The sequence below is a fragment of the Cervus elaphus genome, chromosome 11 (assembly GCF_910594005.1).
Source record: "Cervus elaphus chromosome 11, mCerEla1.1, whole genome shotgun sequence".
Classification (NCBI taxonomy): Eukaryota; Metazoa; Chordata; class Mammalia; order Artiodactyla; family Cervidae; genus Cervus; species Cervus elaphus.
Window position 1 is genome coordinate 2283320 of NC_057825.1, and position 19297 is coordinate 2302616.

At 59.6% G+C, this 19297-nt stretch overlaps 2 protein-coding genes across 2 annotated transcripts in view; one reads left to right on the forward strand and one right to left on the reverse strand.

The window, feature by feature from the left end:
• Nucleotides 1-15260, forward strand: part of BRD3 (bromodomain containing 3) — a 35581-nt gene extending 20321 nt beyond the window's left edge. Inside the window, exons 8-12 of the mRNA XM_043916349.1 lie at nt 2714-2905; nt 3722-3951; nt 8698-8990; nt 10066-10194; nt 11962-15260. Of these exons, the coding sequence (XP_043772284.1) occupies nt 2714-2905; nt 3722-3951; nt 8698-8990; nt 10066-10194; nt 11962-12077 (960 nt within the window). The 3' untranslated portion in view covers nt 12078-15260. The remainder of the gene's footprint in view (nt 1-2713; nt 2906-3721; nt 3952-8697; nt 8991-10065; nt 10195-11961) is intronic.
• Nucleotides 15261-16644: 1384 nt separating this feature from the next.
• Nucleotides 16645-19153, reverse strand: BRD3OS (BRD3 opposite strand). The gene is made up of 2 exons (XM_043916350.1): nt 19000-19153; nt 16645-18340 (listed from the first exon to the last, which is right to left on the reverse strand). Exon 2 carries the CDS (start codon nt 17771-17773, stop codon nt 17519-17521), a length of 255 nt encoding a protein of 84 aa, XP_043772285.1. The 5' UTR covers nt 17774-18340; nt 19000-19153; the 3' UTR covers nt 16645-17518.
• Between the last annotated feature and the right edge of the window lie 144 nt (nt 19154-19297).

Here is a 19297-nt window from a genome sequence, read left to right on the forward strand (position 1 = left end):
TGGGGGGTGTCCGGGGACCTCACCCACGAGTGCGTTTCTCTTGAGTGGTGGCTGAGTGGTGGCCTGCTCCTTGGGGATGAGGTGATCCACCAGCCAGTTTCTGCCTCCTGCGGGCGGCAGGCTCCGGTGGGCGTCAGCGCGCAGGTGGGCCCGCAGCCGTTCTGGCGGGGTGAGGGCAGAGGAGGCAGGCTGCTCCCTGCACGTTGCTGCGTGCCGGGACCCACGGGTGTCTGCCAGGCAGCTGCTCGTGGCTTTGCTGACAACGCCGGAGCGTGGGGCCTGCGGGGAGGTGCAGACTGGCCTTCAGTGGCGGGACCTTGCCTGTGTGCACACAGATCGCTCACACGTGCCGCCGGTGTGCGTGTGTCCTGTGTGCACCCATGTGCGTGCTCATCCGTCAGTCTGGAGGCTGACCCGGGTTTCTGTGTAGGCCGGCACACAGAATCTGTTCTCTCTGCGATCACCTGGGCTGTTTTGCAACCCCATGGACTGCAGCCCACCAGGCTCCTCTGTCCATGGGATTCTCCAGGCAAGAACACTGGAGTGGGTTGCCATGCCCTCCTCCAGGGGATTTTCCCCCACTCAGGAACCGAGCCCAGGCCTCTCCTGCAATTCAGGCAGATTCTTTACCGTCTGAGCAACCAGGGAATCCTTTTGTAAATAACAGCACCTATACTTTACATGTGATAAAATCTGAAGGCTTTCTGTTTAGAAGAAAGAGAGACCCCGTGGATGTGTGTCCTGTTCCAGGAGCTCTTTTCGCAGGACCCAGTACGCTGTTCCATTAAGACGTCCCCCATCCCTTGCTCAGAACCATTTTGTAAACCCTGTATGGTCACTTGGGCACATCCTTGCTCCCCCAGCCCCAGACGGGGGTGCAGGGGGCCCTCCTTCTGGGCCTCTGGGTCCTGGTGGCCTTCCTCCCCTTCCTCCTGCCTGGGGTGCTGGCTGCTGCGTGCTGCCTGCTCTGCTGGCTCCCGCTTGGGCGGGCGTGGAGCCGTCCTGCGACCCCAGTGCTCCCAGAGGGAGCCGCGCGGACTCACGGTTTCAGACCACGACCCTGACACCAGAAGGCTCTGCCCAGCCCCGCGCTCTTGCTGCTCTGCGACACCCCTAAACCTTGTAAGTTGGCTCACGGGCCAAGGGCAGCGGCTGGTTCTGGTCCTGATCCGACTGAAGGGGTCTCTGCGGTGTGGGGCCCTTACCTGCTGATGACGGTTGTTCTGATCCCACGGAAGGGGGTCTCCCCAGGTGGAACACTACCAGCTGATGACTGTCGTGACCCCACTGGTGTCCGTGCAAGTCAAACTCGGGTTAGAGCCCGACTCTGCAGTCTGAACTTGACCAACCCCCTCCCCCCAGCCAGGGCGGAGCAGCCCAGGCCGAGGTGGCTGCGTGCCTCCTGCATGTTGTTACCTTAACCCTAGCAGGAGATTCTGGGGAACCATGACCCAGAGCAGGCTCCTCCAAGAGCTGGACGCCCAATAGTACAGCCTCCTCGTGTGTGTGTGAGTGTGTGTGGCTTCAGGGGCATGAGCCAGGCGGAGAAGGCTCGCTTCCTGCCGCTCAGCCTGTCTCAGACGGACCTGGGCCGCCAGGGAGGGGCGCCTTCACTGCGCGTGCTCCCACCGTGCCTTCTCTGCGCATGCTCCCACCAGGGAGGGTCGGGGGGGGGGGGGGCGCCTTCGCTGCACGTGCGCCTTCGCTGTGCGTGCTCCCACCAGGGACGGGGCACCTTCTCTGCGCGTGCTCCCACCAGGGATGGGGCGCCTTCGCTGCACGTGCTCCCACCAGGGAGGGGGTGCCTATGCTGAGCGTGCTCCCACCAGGGAGGGGGTGCTTATGCTGAGCGTGCTCCCACCAGGGAGGGGGTGCCTATGCTGAGTGTGATCTCACCAGGGACGGGACGCCTACGCCGAGCGTGCTCCCACCAGGGACGGGGCGCCTACGCTGAGTGTGATCCCACCAGAGAGGGGGCGCCTACGCTGAGTGTGCTCCCACCAGGGACGGGACGCCTACGCTGAGCGTGCTCCCACCAGGGACGGGGCGCCTACGCTGAGTGTGATCCCACCAGAGAGGGGGCGCCTACGCTGAGTGTGCTCCCACCAGGGACGGGACGCCTACGCTGAGCGTGCTCCCACCAGGGACGGGGCGCCTACGCTGAGTGTGATCCCACCAGAGAGGGGGCGCCTACGCTGAGTGTGCTCCCACCGGGAAGAGGGAAACTTTGCTGAGTGTGCTCCCAGGGCTGAGCAGGAGCTGGCTGTTTTGATCAGACAGGACTTCAACCCCTGAGCCAGCTCTTGGACCCCACCCCCCCCAAGAACGAGGGGTGATGCTCCAGTGGTGTCACCGGTCAGAGAGATGGGAGAGCGTGAGCGGCTCCCAGACGCGGTGTCTGGGGGCCCAGGAGGGGCCCCAGCTCCTGGGCAGGCCTCTCGCTCTCTGGCACCAGGCGGTGGCCTTGGAGCTGGAGTGGAAAGGACTTGCCCGTCTTCTCCGGGAGGCAGACGCTTGGGTGCCCGCTCCTGCAGGGCTGCGTCCGCGGCTGCTGGCCCTGCGCCCCTGGTCTGGGGCCGCGCTCAGTGCCTGGGAGGGAGGGATGGAGGGAGGGGGGCAGGGAGCAGGCGCCCTGGGCAGGTCGGGCTGTCTCCCCACGCCCCGGGGGCTGCCCATAGGCACCAGGACCCAGGCCGCCCCTGCTCTCCCACAGGACGTGTTTGAGATGCGTTTCGCCAAGATGCCGGACGAGCCGGCGGAGGCACCCGCCCTGCCCGCGCCTGCGGCCCCCGTGGTCAGCAAGGGCGTGGAGAGCAGCCGCAGCAGTGACGAGAGCTCGTCGGACTCGGGCAGCTCGGACTCAGAGGAGGAGCGCGCCACGCGGCTGGCGGAGCTGCAGGAGCAGGTGAGCGGCCGGGCGGGGCGGGGGGCTCAGGTGGGACCGCGGCCCCCCCGCCCCCTGACCCGGGCTCTGCCCCAGCCGCTGCCCCCTCCCCAGCCACAGCCTGAGGCCCCGTGAGCCCGCCTGTGCTGGGATGTCCCTGGAGCCTCTTCCTGCTCCAGAAAGGTCTGCAGGGGCCACAGCCATGTGGCCCCCAGAACCTGCCTCTTGGGGGCAGAAATGAGCCTGTCCTGCCTCGGCCTCTGATCCCGAGGTTTGCTTCCACCCTGCTTCATGCTCCTTCTGTGCAAGACGGGGGCACGAGGTGCTAGATTCCCGGGGGGCCCTCTGGCAAGGAGGAGACAGCGAGTAGCAATGACCCCCGCTGCACCCCAAGGGTCTGGGCGGCTGAGCTGAGCCCAGTCGGGGGTCGCAGGCTGGGGTCCCTCCTGTGGTGCGGGATGTGGCTGGCGTGTGTGGCATCCCATCCCAGCCTGCCCACCTGCTGAAGGCTGGGGTCACCATTTCCTCGCCTATGGAGTGTGGCTCCCGGAGCCCCTGGGCCCCTTGGGGGGCTGCTGGGGTGAGGGGCGCATGGAGCGCGTACATGCTGCCCGCTGCCCGCAGGCCTCGTTTGGTGTTGGCTGCCGGCCCTGCGCTATCTTCACCCCGCAGCCCTGCCGTGTGACGCCCCAGCGGCTCGCCCATGAGCTCGGCTGTGGACGTTCTCCCCGGGGCAGGCAGTTTAAACCTCTTCCCGGAGCATCTCCCCACCCTGGCAGATAGACACGGCCCCTCCGCCCAGCCCGGAGTCCTCACCCAGCGGCCCGTGTCTTCCAGCTGAAGGCCGTGCACGAGCAGCTGGCCGCCCTGTCTCAGGCGCCTGTGAACAAGCCAAAGAGGAAGAAGGAGAAGAAGGAGAAAAAGAAGAAGGACAAGGACAAGGACAAGGAGCGGCACAAGGCCAAGGCCGAGGACGAGAAGCGGGCCAAGGCCGCCCCGCCTGCCAAGCAGGCCCCGCAGAAGAAGGCGCCCGCCAAGAAGGCCAACAGCACCACTGTGGCTGGCAGGTGGGCTCCGTGCTGAGCGTGCTGGGTGCCGGCTCTGGACTGGGCTGTCAGCGGGGGGGGAGGAGGGCATTGGTGGTCCTTGTCTTGCCCCACTTGTGGGGAGACTGTGGGGACCCAGCGAGGTCTCTGCCAGGAAGCGTATGGGCTTCGGAGGGCAGAGCTCAACCTCCTGGGCGGCTGGCCTCAAGACAGGCGTGGATACCTCTAGCATCACAGTTTTGGGGACATTGTCCTGTTCTGGGCAGGGGTTTTCTTTGGGGGTGTGTCGGGCTCCGGGCACCCCGTTCCCAGATCGCCCAGTACGTGCAGGGTCGGCAGGGGGTGGTGCCCCTTGGCGCACAGCTCCCTGGCCCCCACGGCCTTTCCTTGGTTCCCAGCGCTGCCCTGGCCACAGACGGGCAGGGATAGTGTGGGGAGGTGTGTGGGGGCCGGGGGCTCCTCCCAGGAGGGGAGGCAAAGAGCTCCCCAGATGAGAAGACCTCTCCAGACCTCCTCTATCCGGCTGCGTGGGGGGTCAGGATGGAGATCCAGGAGCCAGGAGGGGCAGCGGGCACAGCTGTGGCGGGGAGGGGGACGTGTCCCTTGTGGGGACCGGGACAAGGGGGGCGCCGCCCAGGAGTGCAGCTGGGGCTGGGAGGAGGGGAGGGTTGAGGCTGCGGAGGCTGACGGGCTTCGTTCAGGGGCTCGCGGTTTATCCTCTGAGCAAGTGAAGCCGGAGTGGAGGAGGGGGGCGCAGGGGGCCAGAGTGGATGAAAGGACGCCCTTTGAGGCTGATATGGCCCCCCGGGCAGGAGGGGCCGGCGTACCCGTTGGTTGGGGTGGAGGCGTGTGGCTTCGAGAACTGTTGGTGTGGCAGAAGGGACAGGCTTGGGTGCCTGGACGGAGGCGGGGCCGGTGGAGCCCAGGGCGTGCGCTTCCGTCGCAGCCAGGCCGTGGGAGCGGTCGGGGCTTGTGTGTCCCCTCCCTTCCTCTTGCCGGGGAGGCAGCAGTCCGCTCCCTGTTCCGTCTCTGGTTCTGGCGTCAGTGTGCTGCCGGCCTCAGAGATACCTGGGAAGTGCTGTCCTCTGTCCCCTGGGGTAGGCTTACAGAACTGGCATCCTCCTCATTTTTCAGTTTCTTTTTGGCTGTGCCGGGTCTTCGTTGCTGGAGGGGGTGCTGTCTAGTTGCAGTGGGTGGGCTTCTCGCTGCTGGGGCTCCTCCTGTTGCAGAGCATAGGCTCCAAGGCGCCCGGCTGCAGGGGCCGAGGCTCCCGGGCTCTGGGGCACAGGCTGGGAAGCGCCCGCCTGCAGGAGCCGAGGCTCCCGGGCTCTGGGGCACAGGCTGGGAAGCGCCCGCCTGCAGGAGCCGAGGCTCCTGGGCTCTGGGGCACAGGCTGGGAAGCGCCCGCCTGCAGGAGCCGAGGCTCCCGGGCTCTGGGGCACAGGCTTGGGGGCGCCTGGATGCAGCGGCCGAGGCTCCCGGGCTCTGAGCACAGGCTGGGAGGCACCCGGATGCAGGGGCCAAGGCTCCTGGGCTCTGGGGCACAGGCTCGGAGGCGCCCGCCTGCAGGGGCCGAGGCTCCCAGGCTCTGGGGCACGGGCTGGGGGCGCCCGCCTGCAGGGGCTGAGGCTCCCGGGCTCTGGGGCACAGGCTGGGGGGCGCCCAGCTGCAGCAGCCGAGGCTCCCGGGTTCTGAGCACAGACAGGCTCAGTAGTTGTGGTGCGTGGACTTGGTTGCTCTCTGGCACCTGGGGCCTTCCCCGACCAGGGATCGAACCCGTGTCTCCTACGTCGGCAGGTGGATTCTCTGCCACTGAGCCACGGGGAAGCCCCCAGAATTGGGGTTCTCAAATGCGTGATACAGTTCACCGGGAATCCATCTAGACCTGGAGTTTCTCTGTGGGAAGGTTTTTAACCGTGAGTTCGATCCTTTGTTTAAAGACGCAGGAAGCAAGGATGTTGGTTTATTTTTTGAGTCTGTTTTCGCCTTTCACATCATGGTAGGTTTGTTTGAAATGTCCCCTCACCTTTAAAGTCTGTAGGGTCTGTAGTAGTGTGTTTTTTTTTTCGGTCCTTGTATTGGTAATTCGTGTGTTTTTCTTTGTGAATCTGGAGAATTTGACCAGTGTTGTTGGTTGTTCAAAGAACCAGTGTTTGACTTCGTTGACTTTTCTGTTTTCTTTTTCTTTCATCTTGGTCTTACTTTATTATTTCCCTTTGCTTGACATGGACTTAATTTGCTTTTCTTTTTCTAGCTTGAAAATAGCAGCTTAGATGATTGAGTTCTTTTTTTTTTTTTTTTTTTGTTCTGAGCCATGCAGGATCTTAATTCCCTGACCAGAGCTCAAACCTGCACCCCTGCAGTGGAAGCACACTCTTAACCCCTGGAAGTTCCAGACCTTCTTTTCCAATATAAGCATTTAGTGCTATAAGTTTGCATCTAAACACTGCTTTGGCTGTATATTCCTCACAAATGTGACTTGTTGTGATTTCATTTAAGTTCCGAATATTTTTTAATTCTCTTCAGGTTTCCTTTTTGACCATGGCTATTTAAAAGTATGTTTAACTTACAGATATCTGGAGATTATTCGATATATTTTTCAGTTACTGATTTCCAGGGTCAGAGAACATACTTTGTATGTTTTCAGCATTTTGAAATTTTTGTTAAGATCTATTTTATGGCCCAGAATATGGTCTGTCTTGGTCAACATTCCATGTATACTTGAAAAGAATGTGTATTCTTCTGATGTTCGGTGGAGTGTTATATAAATGTCAGTTAGAAGATTTTAAAAAAAATCTAAAAAAAAAGACACAAATGAACTTACTTACAAAACAAACAGACTCATGGACTTGGAGGATGAATCTGGGGTTGGCGGGGAGGGGACAGGTGGAAGAGGGGGATACATTGGGAGTGTAGGATTGACGTGTGCACACTGCTTAGATAACCGGGCTTCCCCTGGCTCAGAGGTAAAGAATTTGCCTGCCAATGCAGGGGACACGGGTTCGACCCCGATCAGGGGAGATCGCACGTGCCACGGAGCAGCTGAGCCTGTGTGCCACAACCACTGAAGCCCACACGCCCTAGAGCCCATGCTCCATCACAAGAGTCCACTCGCAACTAGAAAAAGCCGACACGCAGCGGCAAAGACCCAGCGTAACCAAAAATAAATGAATGATAAAGAGGGCATTTGGAGAAGAAATAAATAGCTAACCAACTAGGACCTACGGTATAACACAGGGAACTCGGCTTGATATTCTGTAATGACATAAACGGGAAAAGAGTTTGAAGAGTATAGATACATGTATATGCAAAAAAAATCTGAAAACCCCAAACAGACAAAAACATGTCAGTTACGTTAATTTAGTTGATAGTGGTGTTGGGAGCATCTGTTTTCTTGCTAATTGGTTGTTAATTACCGAGAGAGAATTATTGAATTCTCCAAGTAGAATTGCGTATTTTCCTGTTTCCCTTTATTTCTGTCAGTTTTTGTTCATATATTTTGAGGCTTGGTTTCAGATGAACACACGTGTAGGACTGTGCTGTCTTCTGGCCCAGCTGACATTTTGTCATCACACAGCATCTCTCTTTTTCCTGACAAAATTCCTTTTCTGAAGTCTACTTTGTCTGAAGTTTTTACAGCTACTGCAGTTTTCTTTTGATTAATATATACATGGGATATTTTACCCCTATCTTTTTACTTTTAACCTACCTCTGTTATTTTAAAGAGGGGTTTGTGTAGACAGCCTATAAATTGGGTCTTGGTTCTTACCCAGTCTGACCATCTGTTCCTTTTAATTTGTGTATTTAGATGATTTATATTTAATGTAATTATTGATGCAGTTGGATTTCCATCTGTTGTCATTCACTTGCTCAGCTGTGTCTGACTCTTTGTGGCCCCGTGGACTGCAGCCCGCCAGGCTTCTCTATCCTTCACAGTCTCCCGGAGCTTGCTCAGACTCATGTCCATGGGATCAGTGATGCCATCCAACCATCTGATCCTCTGTCGTCCCCTTCTCCTCCTGCCCTCAATCTTTCCCAGCATCAGGGTCTTTTCTCATGAGTCGGCTCTTCGCATCAGGTGGCCAGAATATCGGAGCTTCAGCTTCAGTCCTTCCAGTGAACACCCAGGACTGATCTTCTTTAAGATGGACTGATTTGATCTCCTTGCAGTCCAAGGAACTCTCAAGAGTCTTCTCCAACACCACAGTTCTAAAACATCAATTCTTCGGCATTCGGCCTCCTTTATGGTTCAACTCTCACATCCATACGTGACAACTGGGAAAACCATGGCTTTGACTAGACGAACCTTTGCCGGCAAATTGATGTCTCTGCTTTTGAATACGCTGTCAAGGGTTTCTGTCCACCGTTAGGTTATTTTCTGTCTGTCCCTTCCTCGGTTCCGTTCCCTGCCTTCTTTGGGTTATTTGAGAACGGAGTTTGACCTGTTGCACTTGAGATGCCTGTGGGACAGTGAGGGGAGCCGCCCGCTGTGGCTGTTTCCTGGCCAAGGCCTCCCTGAGCTGGTGGGGCCTCTGATCTCTGGAGCAGGGTCTTCCACGTCCCTGGAGATGCAGGTGCATCCCTGGGTGGTGGCCCGGCTCCTCTGTCTGGGTGCCGCTGGGGCTGCTCCTTGGAAAGAGAGCCTGGTCCTGGGGAGGACGAGGGCCAGGGTCTTGGGGGTGGAGCTCAGCGGAGCGGGGTGGTGCGGGCAGGGGCTGGGTGGGGGCTGGGATGCCGCGCCGTGACTGCCCTTGCCTTCTGCCTCAGACAGCCGAAGAAGGGCGGCAAGCAGGCGTCGGCCTCCTACGACTCGGAGGAGGAGGAGGAGGGGCTGCCCATGAGCTACGATGAGAAGCGGCAGCTGAGCCTGGACATCAACCGGCTGCCGGGGGAGAAGCTGGGCCGCGTGGTGCACATCATCCAGTCGCGGGAGCCCTCGCTGCGGGACTCCAACCCCGACGAGATCGAGATCGACTTCGAGACCCTGAAGCCCACCACGCTGCGGGAGCTGGAGAGATACGTCAAGTCTTGTTTACAGAAAAAGCAAAGGAAGCCATTCTGTAAGTTGCCGGGCAAAGTGCGTTCCTGCCGCCCACCGCTCTCTGGCCGCCACCCCCGCGCCCCCCGCCATCCCTCCTTCCGTCCCCAACCAGGCAGCCCGGAGAGGAGGAACGGGTCGCGGGCTCTGGGCTCCTCCCCCGTCTTCTGCCTCACGTCCCCAGGGCACAGCGTCCATCTGCTCACCCCAGGGTGCGGGGCTTAGCTGAGACTGGCCGCCAGCCCCTCCCCAGCCAGAACCCTTCTTCCCCCTGCTCCTGGGCCCCGGCCTTCACTAACGCAGGCGGGACCCCTGATTAGCCCCCGCCCCTGGGCAGGTGGGCCGCGCTCGTGTGCCCCCGCCTTCACCGGTGCGGGCAGGGCCTGGGGGCCGGCTCCAGCCGTGCTCACGCAGGTGCTGGCTGAGGCCTCTATTTAGGGTCTGACTGCAGCTCGCCTGCCGCTGGCTCGCTGCCTCGGCAGACCGGTTCCCTTGCCTGGGGTTGAGGGTCCAGAGGCCTCCCAGGGTGGGCGATTGCACTGGCTCCCGATTCACTGGACGGGAATGAGTCGCTGCCTGGGTCAGTGGCTCCTGGGGAGTGAGAGGAAGGGCAAGCCCCCGGCAGCCCTGAGGGGCACCCAGGGTGCACCGCTCCTGCACGTGGTCCCCTCGGGCCGCTTGCCCCTCACTTGCTCTGAGGGGGGCAGCCTTCTGGGCGGAGCATCTTGCCGCCCTCTGCGGTCCTGGCACATCTGACCCTCGGTAAGTGGCCTGTGGACTCAGCGGTGCTGGCGCAGGTGTGCCAGGCGGTGGACTGGGCTCCAGGGGGAGCCTCGGGAGAGCCTCGGCCACCGTGAACGAAAACCAGGAGGGGTGGGGGGGAGGTCAGGGCTTCAAGTAACCCCCGTGCAGTGGGGGTTGGTCCGGCCCACCTCAGGAGTTCTGAGACAGTTCCAGAGCTTTGCCTATGGCAGGCGCTCCGTCCGGGCGGGCAGGGGCTCTGCCTTGGCGGGCTGGGCATCCACCCGTGGGGCCTGTGCCATCCAGAGGCCGCCCACCCGCCCTGCCCGCAGCCACAGCGCCCTGCTCTCCCACAGCCACGAGCGGGAAGAAGCAGGCGGCCAAGTCGAAGGAGGAGCTGGCTCAGGAGAAGAAGAAGGAGCTAGAGAGGCGGCTGCAGGATGTCAGCGGGCAGCTGAGCAACAGCAAAAAGCCGGCCAAGAGAGGTAGGGCCGCCCCCGTGCTGCTCGGGGCAGGGGGAGGGCCGCGGGTCGGTGCTGTGGCCCCACCGCACAGCGCGCTGCGTGCCCCAGAGCAGGCTGTCGACCCCCCGAAACCCTGATCTCCTTACCTGCGGATGGGGCCCCGAGGCTGAGCAGGTGGCAGGCATGTGGGAAAGCGCCACTCCGTGGAGCCCCTGGGAGCAGGCGTTTTGGAAGGGCCCGGTCGCAGTCTGTGGGGGGCTGGACTCCGTGACTTGGGAGGGACTGGGGTCCCACCATGCAGCTTCGGGGGGTCCTGGCCCCCAGCAGTGAGCTTCCTGATCTCAGGCAGGGAGAGGGGCTGACTTCCAGCCCCGGACCGCGCGCTTTATGGACTTCGGGGCCTCAGGTTAGGTGAGCAGGTGATTCGACTCCCCTTGCCTCCTTTCTCTGTAGCCTGTGAGAAAGGGCACGTACCTTTTTTCCTACCCAGGTGGTGGTCAGATTCTAGGCTCAGTCTTGGCCATGTAGCAGCTGGCTGCCACAGCCTTGACCTGCTTGCCCGGTGCCAGGGTGGGCCTCAGGGCCCTCCCCCCTGGGGAGGGCAGGGCAGGTGGGCACGCAGTTGCAGCTCAGAGCCGCCTGCCTGGGTGGACGGCCCCCGCCCCCCACAGCCCATCAGGGCCTCTTGGTTGGTGGCACTCACTTCTTCCCAGGCCCGAGTGCGTTCGGCTTTTCTGGCCTCTGAGCTGGTTCTCCCCTCACTTCTGACACCCGCTGTGTGAGTTCCTCTCACGCCAGTTCTCCAGGCTCCGGCACGAGCTGGGCGTCCAGCCGTTCAGTTCAGTTCAGTTCGCTGTCTCCTCGGGGATGGTGCAGACCCTGCGGGTGAGGGCTCAGACGCCAGGTGCAAGTCCCCCGCCTCTCCCGTACCTCTGGCTGCCGGGCTGTGAATTGGGAACCCCCACGACACTCTGCTCAGGTGTGGAAGTTTGCTGGAATGGCTCCCAGAATTCGGGAATCATGAGTTTGAGTCATACAGTGGTTTGCCATAAAGGCCATGGCTCGGGGTCAGCCAGGTGGGTGGGAGGCACAGGGCTGGGTGGGGGCTCAGGGTTAGGGCGCCCCTCCCAGCACCTGGGAGCCCGCTGCGTCGTGGGGTTTCTCTAGAGCTCAGTCTCCTCCAGTCCCCTCCCCTCGGAGGGAACGGATGCCCAGCTCGTGCGTGCTGGAGCCTGGGGAAACTGGTGTGAGAAGAACTCACACATTTGGTGTCAGAAGGGAGCGCAGAAACAGCTCAGAGGCCAGCAAAGCCGAATGCACTTGGGCCTGGGAAGAAGTGGATGCCAGTTCCCTTCCCCTGGAGATGGTGGCCAGCTGGGGGGTGGATGGCAGGGCAGGGCAGGGCCGGGGGGAGCCGGAAGTTCCCGCCCTCCAGTCACGTGGCCTTCCTGGTGACCAGCCTGTGCTGAGGCTCTCACGGGGGGTTCCACCCCAGTCTCTCGTTAGCATAAACTCAGGAATGATCTAAAGGGCTCACTCAGGAGGTCTCGGGGCATCTGGGAGCCCCGTGCCGGGAACAGGGTACAGGCACCAGACAGACTCCCCGCAGCCTCACCAACGCGTTGACTCATATCAGTGGGTTTGGTCGCATTTATCAGGCAGCCAGGTCAGGATCTGGGTGGGTCGGGGGTGTGGAACCAGCGCGGGGGCTGCAGGAAAGGCCGCGTGGATGGCGGGGCGGCGGGCCAGTGTGGGGGTGCGCACCGCTCACCTGTGCGTCTCCCCCAGAGAAGTCGGGCTCCGCCGCGTCCGGGGGGCCCTCGCGGCTCAGCAGCAGCAGCTCCTCCGAGTCCGGCAGCAGCAGCACCAGCGGATCCAGCTCGGACAGCAGCGACTCCGAGTGAGCCCGGGACTCGCGCGGCTCAGGACGCAGCCGGTGGCCGCCCCACCGGGACATCGCGGTGTTCCCTCTGGTGGTTAATATACTCCTTTCGTTCCATGGTGTGCAGGTTCTCTTTTCACTTCAGTGTTATGGTATCTTCCAGTTCTGGCTTTAATAGGTCAACCGAGATCTTTCTGTGTGTGTCCATTAGACTTTGAGAAGCTGTGAATTGGCATAAGGTCTTTCCTCCATAACTGAACTCAAGTCCCTTGGAGATGCCGGCTTCAGACGCTAACCTGATAACCGTAGGAAAACGTGTGAGGTGTGGTCTGAAGGTGCTTGCAGAACCCCTTTCCTTAAGCCCGACCTGGTCTGTAGCCCCAGCGAGAATGTCTCCCGAGGAAATGTCTCGGACGTGGTACCGCACGGAAAGGCTGTTGGCTTTGCCGACAGGGTTTATCTCCGTCTCTGGGGGCCCTGGGCCCTGACCCTTACGTCGAGGGCAGCTCTTTCTGCAGGGGCTGCGGACAGCCAGGCCCGCCCCTGCCGTTAGTGAGGGCCAGGGCTGGGCCCCCGCCAGGAGGGGTCCCTGCGGCTCCCAGCCCGAGTTTCTGCGGGCGGGGAGCCGGCGAGGGGGCGTGCAGAGGAGCCCCGTCTTTCTGATCTCCCGTGATGTTGGGAGCTCCCAGGAGGAACACAGGAGCTGCGTGGGCAGCACGAGGGTTCCCAAACACTGAAACTTTTACCTCAACTTTGAAAAAAAAAAAGAGAAAAGATTTAAAAAAAAAAAAAAAGACTCTTTTTGTAAAAAAGGTTCAGCAATTTTCTACGAAAGGCCAGCCCCACGTGTGTCCCCAGCCCAGCAGCTGCCACGCACTCCGGAACCATCGTCCCAGTCTCGTGTATATATGAATATTTTATTTATTAACATCATTGGTCATTTTTTTTTTTTAAGGAAAGAAAAACAAAACCGCAAAAGAAATGCATTAAAAAAAAAAAAAAAGAAACAAAGGAGCAGAGATGCAGGCCTTTTCCGTGGCGTGAGGGGAGCCCAGACCCCGCGGGGCGCGGGCCGCTCGCCCCAGGTGCTACCGCCTCCTGCCCCCGCGCGGTGCTCAACCTCGTCCGCGTGCTCGTCTCGGGGCTGCGGGGTTTCCGTTCTCGTTCTTTCTCGTGTGTGTGTGCGTGTGTGTGCGTGTGCGTGCGTGCGTGTGAAATCTGGAGACTCACAGGTCATAGACGACTTCCGGCTGCAGCACATTCTCATTTTTTTTTTTTTTTTTAAATTTCATTTAGTTCTTTTATATTCACTTCTGGTCTCTCTTAGGACTGTTTTAAAAAGGACTTCAATTTAGGGAACCCCAGTTATATAATATAAACTTTGTAATCTGCGAGAAAAAGAAATGTATAGTAAATCTAAATCTTGATTTTTAACTTTCTATTGTAAAAAAAAAAAAAAGTAATAATAATATACAGAGTTTAACAGAAGGTTACGTTTCGGTTTTGTTTTCTCCAGAGGCTGCCGCAGGGCCCTGAGCGCGGGGTGCCCACCCACACCGCCTGCCTAGCTCTGAGCCGCGTGGCTCTGGCCAGGGGTTCACGGCCCCCAGTGGGGCATCCCTCACCCCACCTCCAGGGAGGGGGCGGCCCCCGCTGCCCCACGTGTCTCCCGGCCTCCAGCCCGCAACGGCCTGGCCCAGCTCCCGCTGGCCTGGTCTCTCTCCAGGCTGGAGGAGCCTCTGGCCCCAGGCGGGCTCCCTCCCTCCAGACTGCACGGGGGAGCCTCTCAGTTAGCACAGAAATGACGGGACCTCACGGAGGGGGGGCTGGGGGGGGCTGGGGGCGGCCCCGCCGCTTGTCCAGGGTCAAGTTCTTCCTGACAGCCCTTCTGGGTGGATCAGGGCACTAGCTGTTGGCGTCCTAACAGGTGGTGGTTCTAAAAACGCCTAACATCCGCTTGGATGCCACCAACCTTGACAGCTAAGGAGCGCTCTGATGGGGTAGGACCCTGATGAAACGTGGACGGGGGGTTGCCGTTTTTCTGACTGCCGCTGATTCTGACCTGTGGTGAGTGTTGAGCCAGTTCGTTCAACTTTTCATTGTAATAAAAATATAAATGGATTTTAAACTTGCCATTTTTTTTAAAGCTGCCCTGTTTTTCAAAGGTGTTTTCTAAACAGATCTTTAGTGGAGTAAAAACTATGACTTTAAGGACTTGGTACACCCTGGAAGGTCTTGAAGAAGGATCTCAGGGGCGACAGGCAGCGGACACGTGTCTGGGTGACAAACAGATCCAAGCCAAGGGGCCTGGAGGTGCTGGGAACTCCCCGGGGGCGCCCCTCCAGCTGTCAGTGGGGAGGGTCGCCTTTGCTAGCCGCTCGGCGGGGGACAGGGGGCCCCAGTGCTGGGCGCAGCAGGAGTGGTTCCTGTCCACTGGTTTCGGGGTGCGGGAGGGGTTCTCAGCCACCTCTGCTCCTTTCCGCTGAAAGATCTGCTGGCTTTGATGCTGCTGGAGAACTGAGCGATTGTAGGTCATTGGTTTTTTTTTTAAGGTTTTCTGTCCAGACTCAAAACTGATTTCAGAGTTTTGGGGGGACTCCCTCCACCCCCTGACGTCAGCCTATGGGTGTTTGCTGTTTCCATTTCTCTTGTGTTGGGCAAGTGGAGTTGTTCTAGTTTTCCTAGAACTAGAGGGTTAGGAACTGTGTTCAGCAGGTCGCACCCGTGCAGGACTCGATATTGTGGCTTTCAAACATTTCCCCCAACCCCTGGGGGCCGAGAGGGTGGCTTCGGCTGTGAACTGAATTCCAGAAACCCTTGCTCACTCATCTTGCTTACAGACTGTTAAGATGCGTTTTCTTTTTTGTTTGTTTTTTGTTTTTGTTCTTTTGCAACATTCACATCTTTTACAGTTTGGGGGGGAGGGGAACACCGCCCACAATAAAGGATTCGTTACATTTGGTGTAGCGCTGTTCCCTGATACTGGCATAACACTTCCAGGAAGTTTTCCTTTTTTTATATTTAAAATGTTACTTTTCTGTATGATGTGCATGCAAGTTTACCGTAACTTTTCTTAAATTTTTAGTGCCGTTTCTAGTATATTCCTGTAAATGTCAGTTACTGAAAATGAGTCCGATGTAAGTAGTTTTAGCTTGTTTACTGCAGTGCTGGCCTCATCACGACAGAATAAAAGTGGTAGAAAGTACTGTTTCTGGTGATCATGGACCCTTCTCCTGGGGCGTTTGTTTTGTTTTCATAATAAAAGGAAAAAAAAAAGAGGCGCCGTCTCTGCTTTCTGGGCTCCCAGCACTCCCCTGGCTGGTGTGATGGGGGAGGGGGCCCTCGTTTTGACATCATGTAGCTCCCGGTGGGAATGCCCGGAGCATGCGAGGGGTCTCAGCGGGCCCAGTGGCTCTGGTCCTCAGCCCAGGTCGGGGAGGCCCCAGGACCCCGGCCAGTGGCTTGCACAGCGGCTGCCCCCGTGGCTGACCTGCAGGCCCCCCCCCAACCCGGTCATCTGTCTGCCGCTCCCACTGGGCCCTCTGTCTACACTGAGGTGCTTCCTGAGATCCAGTGCTCGTCCGGCTGGCCCGAGGATGTTTTCAAGAAACCGCATCGGGTGGTGTACACGCTGAGGTTTCTTCTAGGCGGCTCGGAACCTGGCGGCAAGGGACCAAGGAGGTGTCGAGACAAGTGCCGGCTCTGACGCTGCTCCCTGAACGTGACCGCTGCAGCCAGGCCTTGCGGGTGTGCTCTGCAGGCCCGAGGCCTCCTGCCCCTATATTCCCTTGGCACATGGCACCCAGCCTGAGCTCCCCAAGGCCAGGTACTGAGCACATCTACCTCGGTGTCCCAGCCCCGGCGGGGAAGGCCAGGTGCCCAGGCTTCCCTGAGGCAAGGAGGCTCCCTGCTCACCAAGCAGCCATGTCCTAGCAGCCCCGGGCACGTGGCCACCTGCATGCCCTGACCAGTGCCTGCTCTGCTGCCCGGCCACCACCTCTGTGACTGCAGCCAACCAGCCACAGCCCGTTCCTGGATCACTCTAGGGGGAGGCACAGGCATTCCAGCTAAGTCAAGTTTGCTTCCTTCCCGAGCTGGACTTAAGTCGGAGGACTGCAGAGATGCCGACAAGGCCTTTCTCCTGGGGGATTCCAGTGTCCGGGTGCCTGGACGGGCAAGCCTTTACTGCACAGGCCCAACTCTACATGAGACAGGCTTCCTCTTCACCTCGGGGAGCCACTTAAAGGAACTCTCTTCCAGCCTCCCGGCCGCAGGCGGCAAGCAAGCCGAGGCTCTATCAGCCAGGACCAGGCCTCTGGCTGGATGTGTGACCTTTGGGGAATGCAGTCTGGCCCGGCCCTCCCCTGCTGGATGCTGTGTGCTGACTGGCTTGCACGCCTGCATGAGGAACCACACTCACGGAAGCGCTGGGTGCACTGTGTGCATCTCTCTGCCCAGCTGTGGGCTCCGCGGAGTGCTGCCTGCCCTGCGGTTCTTAGCAATTGTTCGACGTTACTGTTGTAAACAAACAAAAACCCTGGAGGCCAAGGTAGGACATTATGAACAAACAGACTGAAATAAATACAGAGTGAGGAAGGAAGGAGCTGCCTGAAGATTTATTTAAAAAGAAAATTCAGCTTCAAGACACCTTGGCATTCGCCTTGCCACATAGACTTTAATTACAGCAAATCCCTTTAAACTGACTCATGAACTTGCCCACACGGGGGGTGGGGGTGGGGCCCGACACACATCAAACATTGCAGGTGGCCGGGGGCGGGGCGGGGCGGGGCGGGGGGCGGGCTACAGCCCCAGAGCAGAGGCTGGGCTGCTGTCGGCTGAGAACCTGCCTATTTCAGCTCTGTGATTAAACCTGAGGTGTAACTTCATAATTGGGGGTTTCCCTACCTAATTTTTTCGGATGCCTTTGCCCACAGCCCCGAGCATCAGGAAGCTAGCGTAGAAGCCATCACGGTGCATCGTGGGCAATGATCGCTTTGGTAACTAGACTCAAACTCAAGTGCCACAGAGTTCTTGCTGAAATGCTGCTGCCAATGACCTGTTTAGAGTAAAACCACTGTGGTCCTGCCAATGGATTTCCAATCCTACATGATGCCAGTTCTTTTTTCTTTTTTTAGATTTGACCCATTCTTTACCAGGCAGAAGGGAATACTAGAGACAACCTGTAAGAATGTGAAAAGGTTGTTTGTACCTGGGGTATCTCTCGCGTGACTTATTTGGAAGCATGACCAAGACAGCATCTAGCCAGGCCTGCGGTGCCTGCAGGCTCAGGATGGGGTCCAGAAGTCCGCCCATCACCCCGACAGCGAGCGGGCGAGGTGCCACCTCTGGGGTTCGGGGGTTCTATCACAGCTCAGCCTTCACATTCCCTGTCAGAATCTCCCAGTGAGGGCTGGGGGGTCAGCAAGGCAGCCTGGTGCCTGCACTCAGATGTTCACCCCAGAGTCACATTATAGAACAAAACTTGGACTGCCCTGTGTCCCGTGAGACATCCAGCTTGTTTCTGTCCCGGACAAGGATGGCCTCGTTCCCATACTGTGAGTACCACATGCTTCGGCTCCTGCTCAGGTACGTCCCGGGCAGCGCGGATGCCAGCTTCTGCTGCTGCTGTTGCCAGATGAGCAGGGAAGTGTCCCGGTACCGGAGCCGGGCGTAGCTTTCAGACAGAGCTTTCTCTGCCAGCGGGACGCGGCCACTCATCACTGGCTAGAGCCTCCCTTCTCCTGGGCCACCTGCTCTGCACTAAATGCCACTAATGAAGAAGGTTTTCAGCAGCTGGGTGTGAGGATTCCTTCTTTAACTTAATGGTAACGAGGAACTCAGGCCATTTGCAGGCAACACCCTTTATGAGGGCTCTTTGAGAAGAAACTGGAGAGGAGTCTCCAAGCATTCTGAAGACCGCCAAGAGCCACGCGTGAGTCGGCAGGCAGGTCAGCGTGTCCCGGTGACGGGTCTGTGCTCTGAGTCAGGTGTGCCGATGACAGGGACGAGGCCCTCACCCCGGGGGGGACTTGTCAGGTGTCCACTGCGAGTCCAACACCACGACTCACACCACTGCATCTGAAGAGAGAGATCCGCTGTCCCGTGTGAAAAGACATTGTAAACTAGGCAGAAACCGACAGCAGCTTCTGTACGAACTGCCCTCCTGATCTGTGCCTGGGTCAGCTTTCAGCAGCGCAGAGGCGGTCTGATCCCTGCAGGGATGTGGACCAGCTTTTTGTGCAGTGCCGCCTTCTGCCTAGCCTTCAGCTCCTCCGCAAGGTGAGGCTACAAAGAAACGAACCTGCTGTCAGGTGTCAGGAGAGGGAAGGACCCCAGCGGTGCTGGCACGGTTTATGGCAGGGGATCCTCCTTAACTCTTGGGATCACAGCCCTTAAACCAAGCCACCCAGCCCCAGGCTCCCACTACTTCGGTTGCTCCCCGGTGACGCAGTGAGCTTGGGTTTAAGAAGCAGAAGGATGCCTCATCCTAGTTCTTCTGTGAACTACGGGGGGTGGTACTGGGGAAACCCCTTACTGGAGAGCTAATGTCCAGGGAGAGCTGCGAAATAAGTTCTAAGAATCTGAAGGGGCGCAGAAGGGACCTGCCCACACTGGGCACGCTGGTACCCACCCAGCGCCCCCTTTCTCCTCCGAGCAGCCGGGAGGGCCCTGAACCCGAAGGAAAATGACGTCAGGGGAAAACCGAACAGGGCGCATCCACAGTAGGCCCAGCCCTGGCTCTCCCAGCCACGCAAGTTGTCCCTTCCGTGTGACCCGCACCCCCATCGCCCAGCCACGTCCTCGCGACCCGCTGAGCGTCCCCCCCGGCCCCGCCCAGGGCGCGTCCCCACCGCCTCCCCAGCATCCCGGGCGCCCACTCGCCCGGCGGCGCCCCGCAGCCCCCGGTGACCCGGCCCGCGTCCCCCCGCGGCCCGCCCGGTCACCTGGTCCGCGCCCCGAGTCGTCCTGCCCGGGCCACCCGCGCGGCGGGGCCTCGGGGGCGCGCGGGGCGGCGCCAGCGGGCGGCGGGCTGCGTCTCCATGGCAGCGCCGCAGGCATGCCGAGCCGAGCGCCGAGGCCAGGCAGGTGGGCGCGCCGAGCCGGAGTCATCGATGGCTCCGCGGGGCGGGGCCGGGGGCGGGCCGGGACTTCCTGCTCGAGCAGGGGCTGCCGCGGGAGGCTGACCTCCCACCGTTACTGTCGGTCTTTGCACCATGTTGGTCGTCTCTTTGTGTTGCTGCT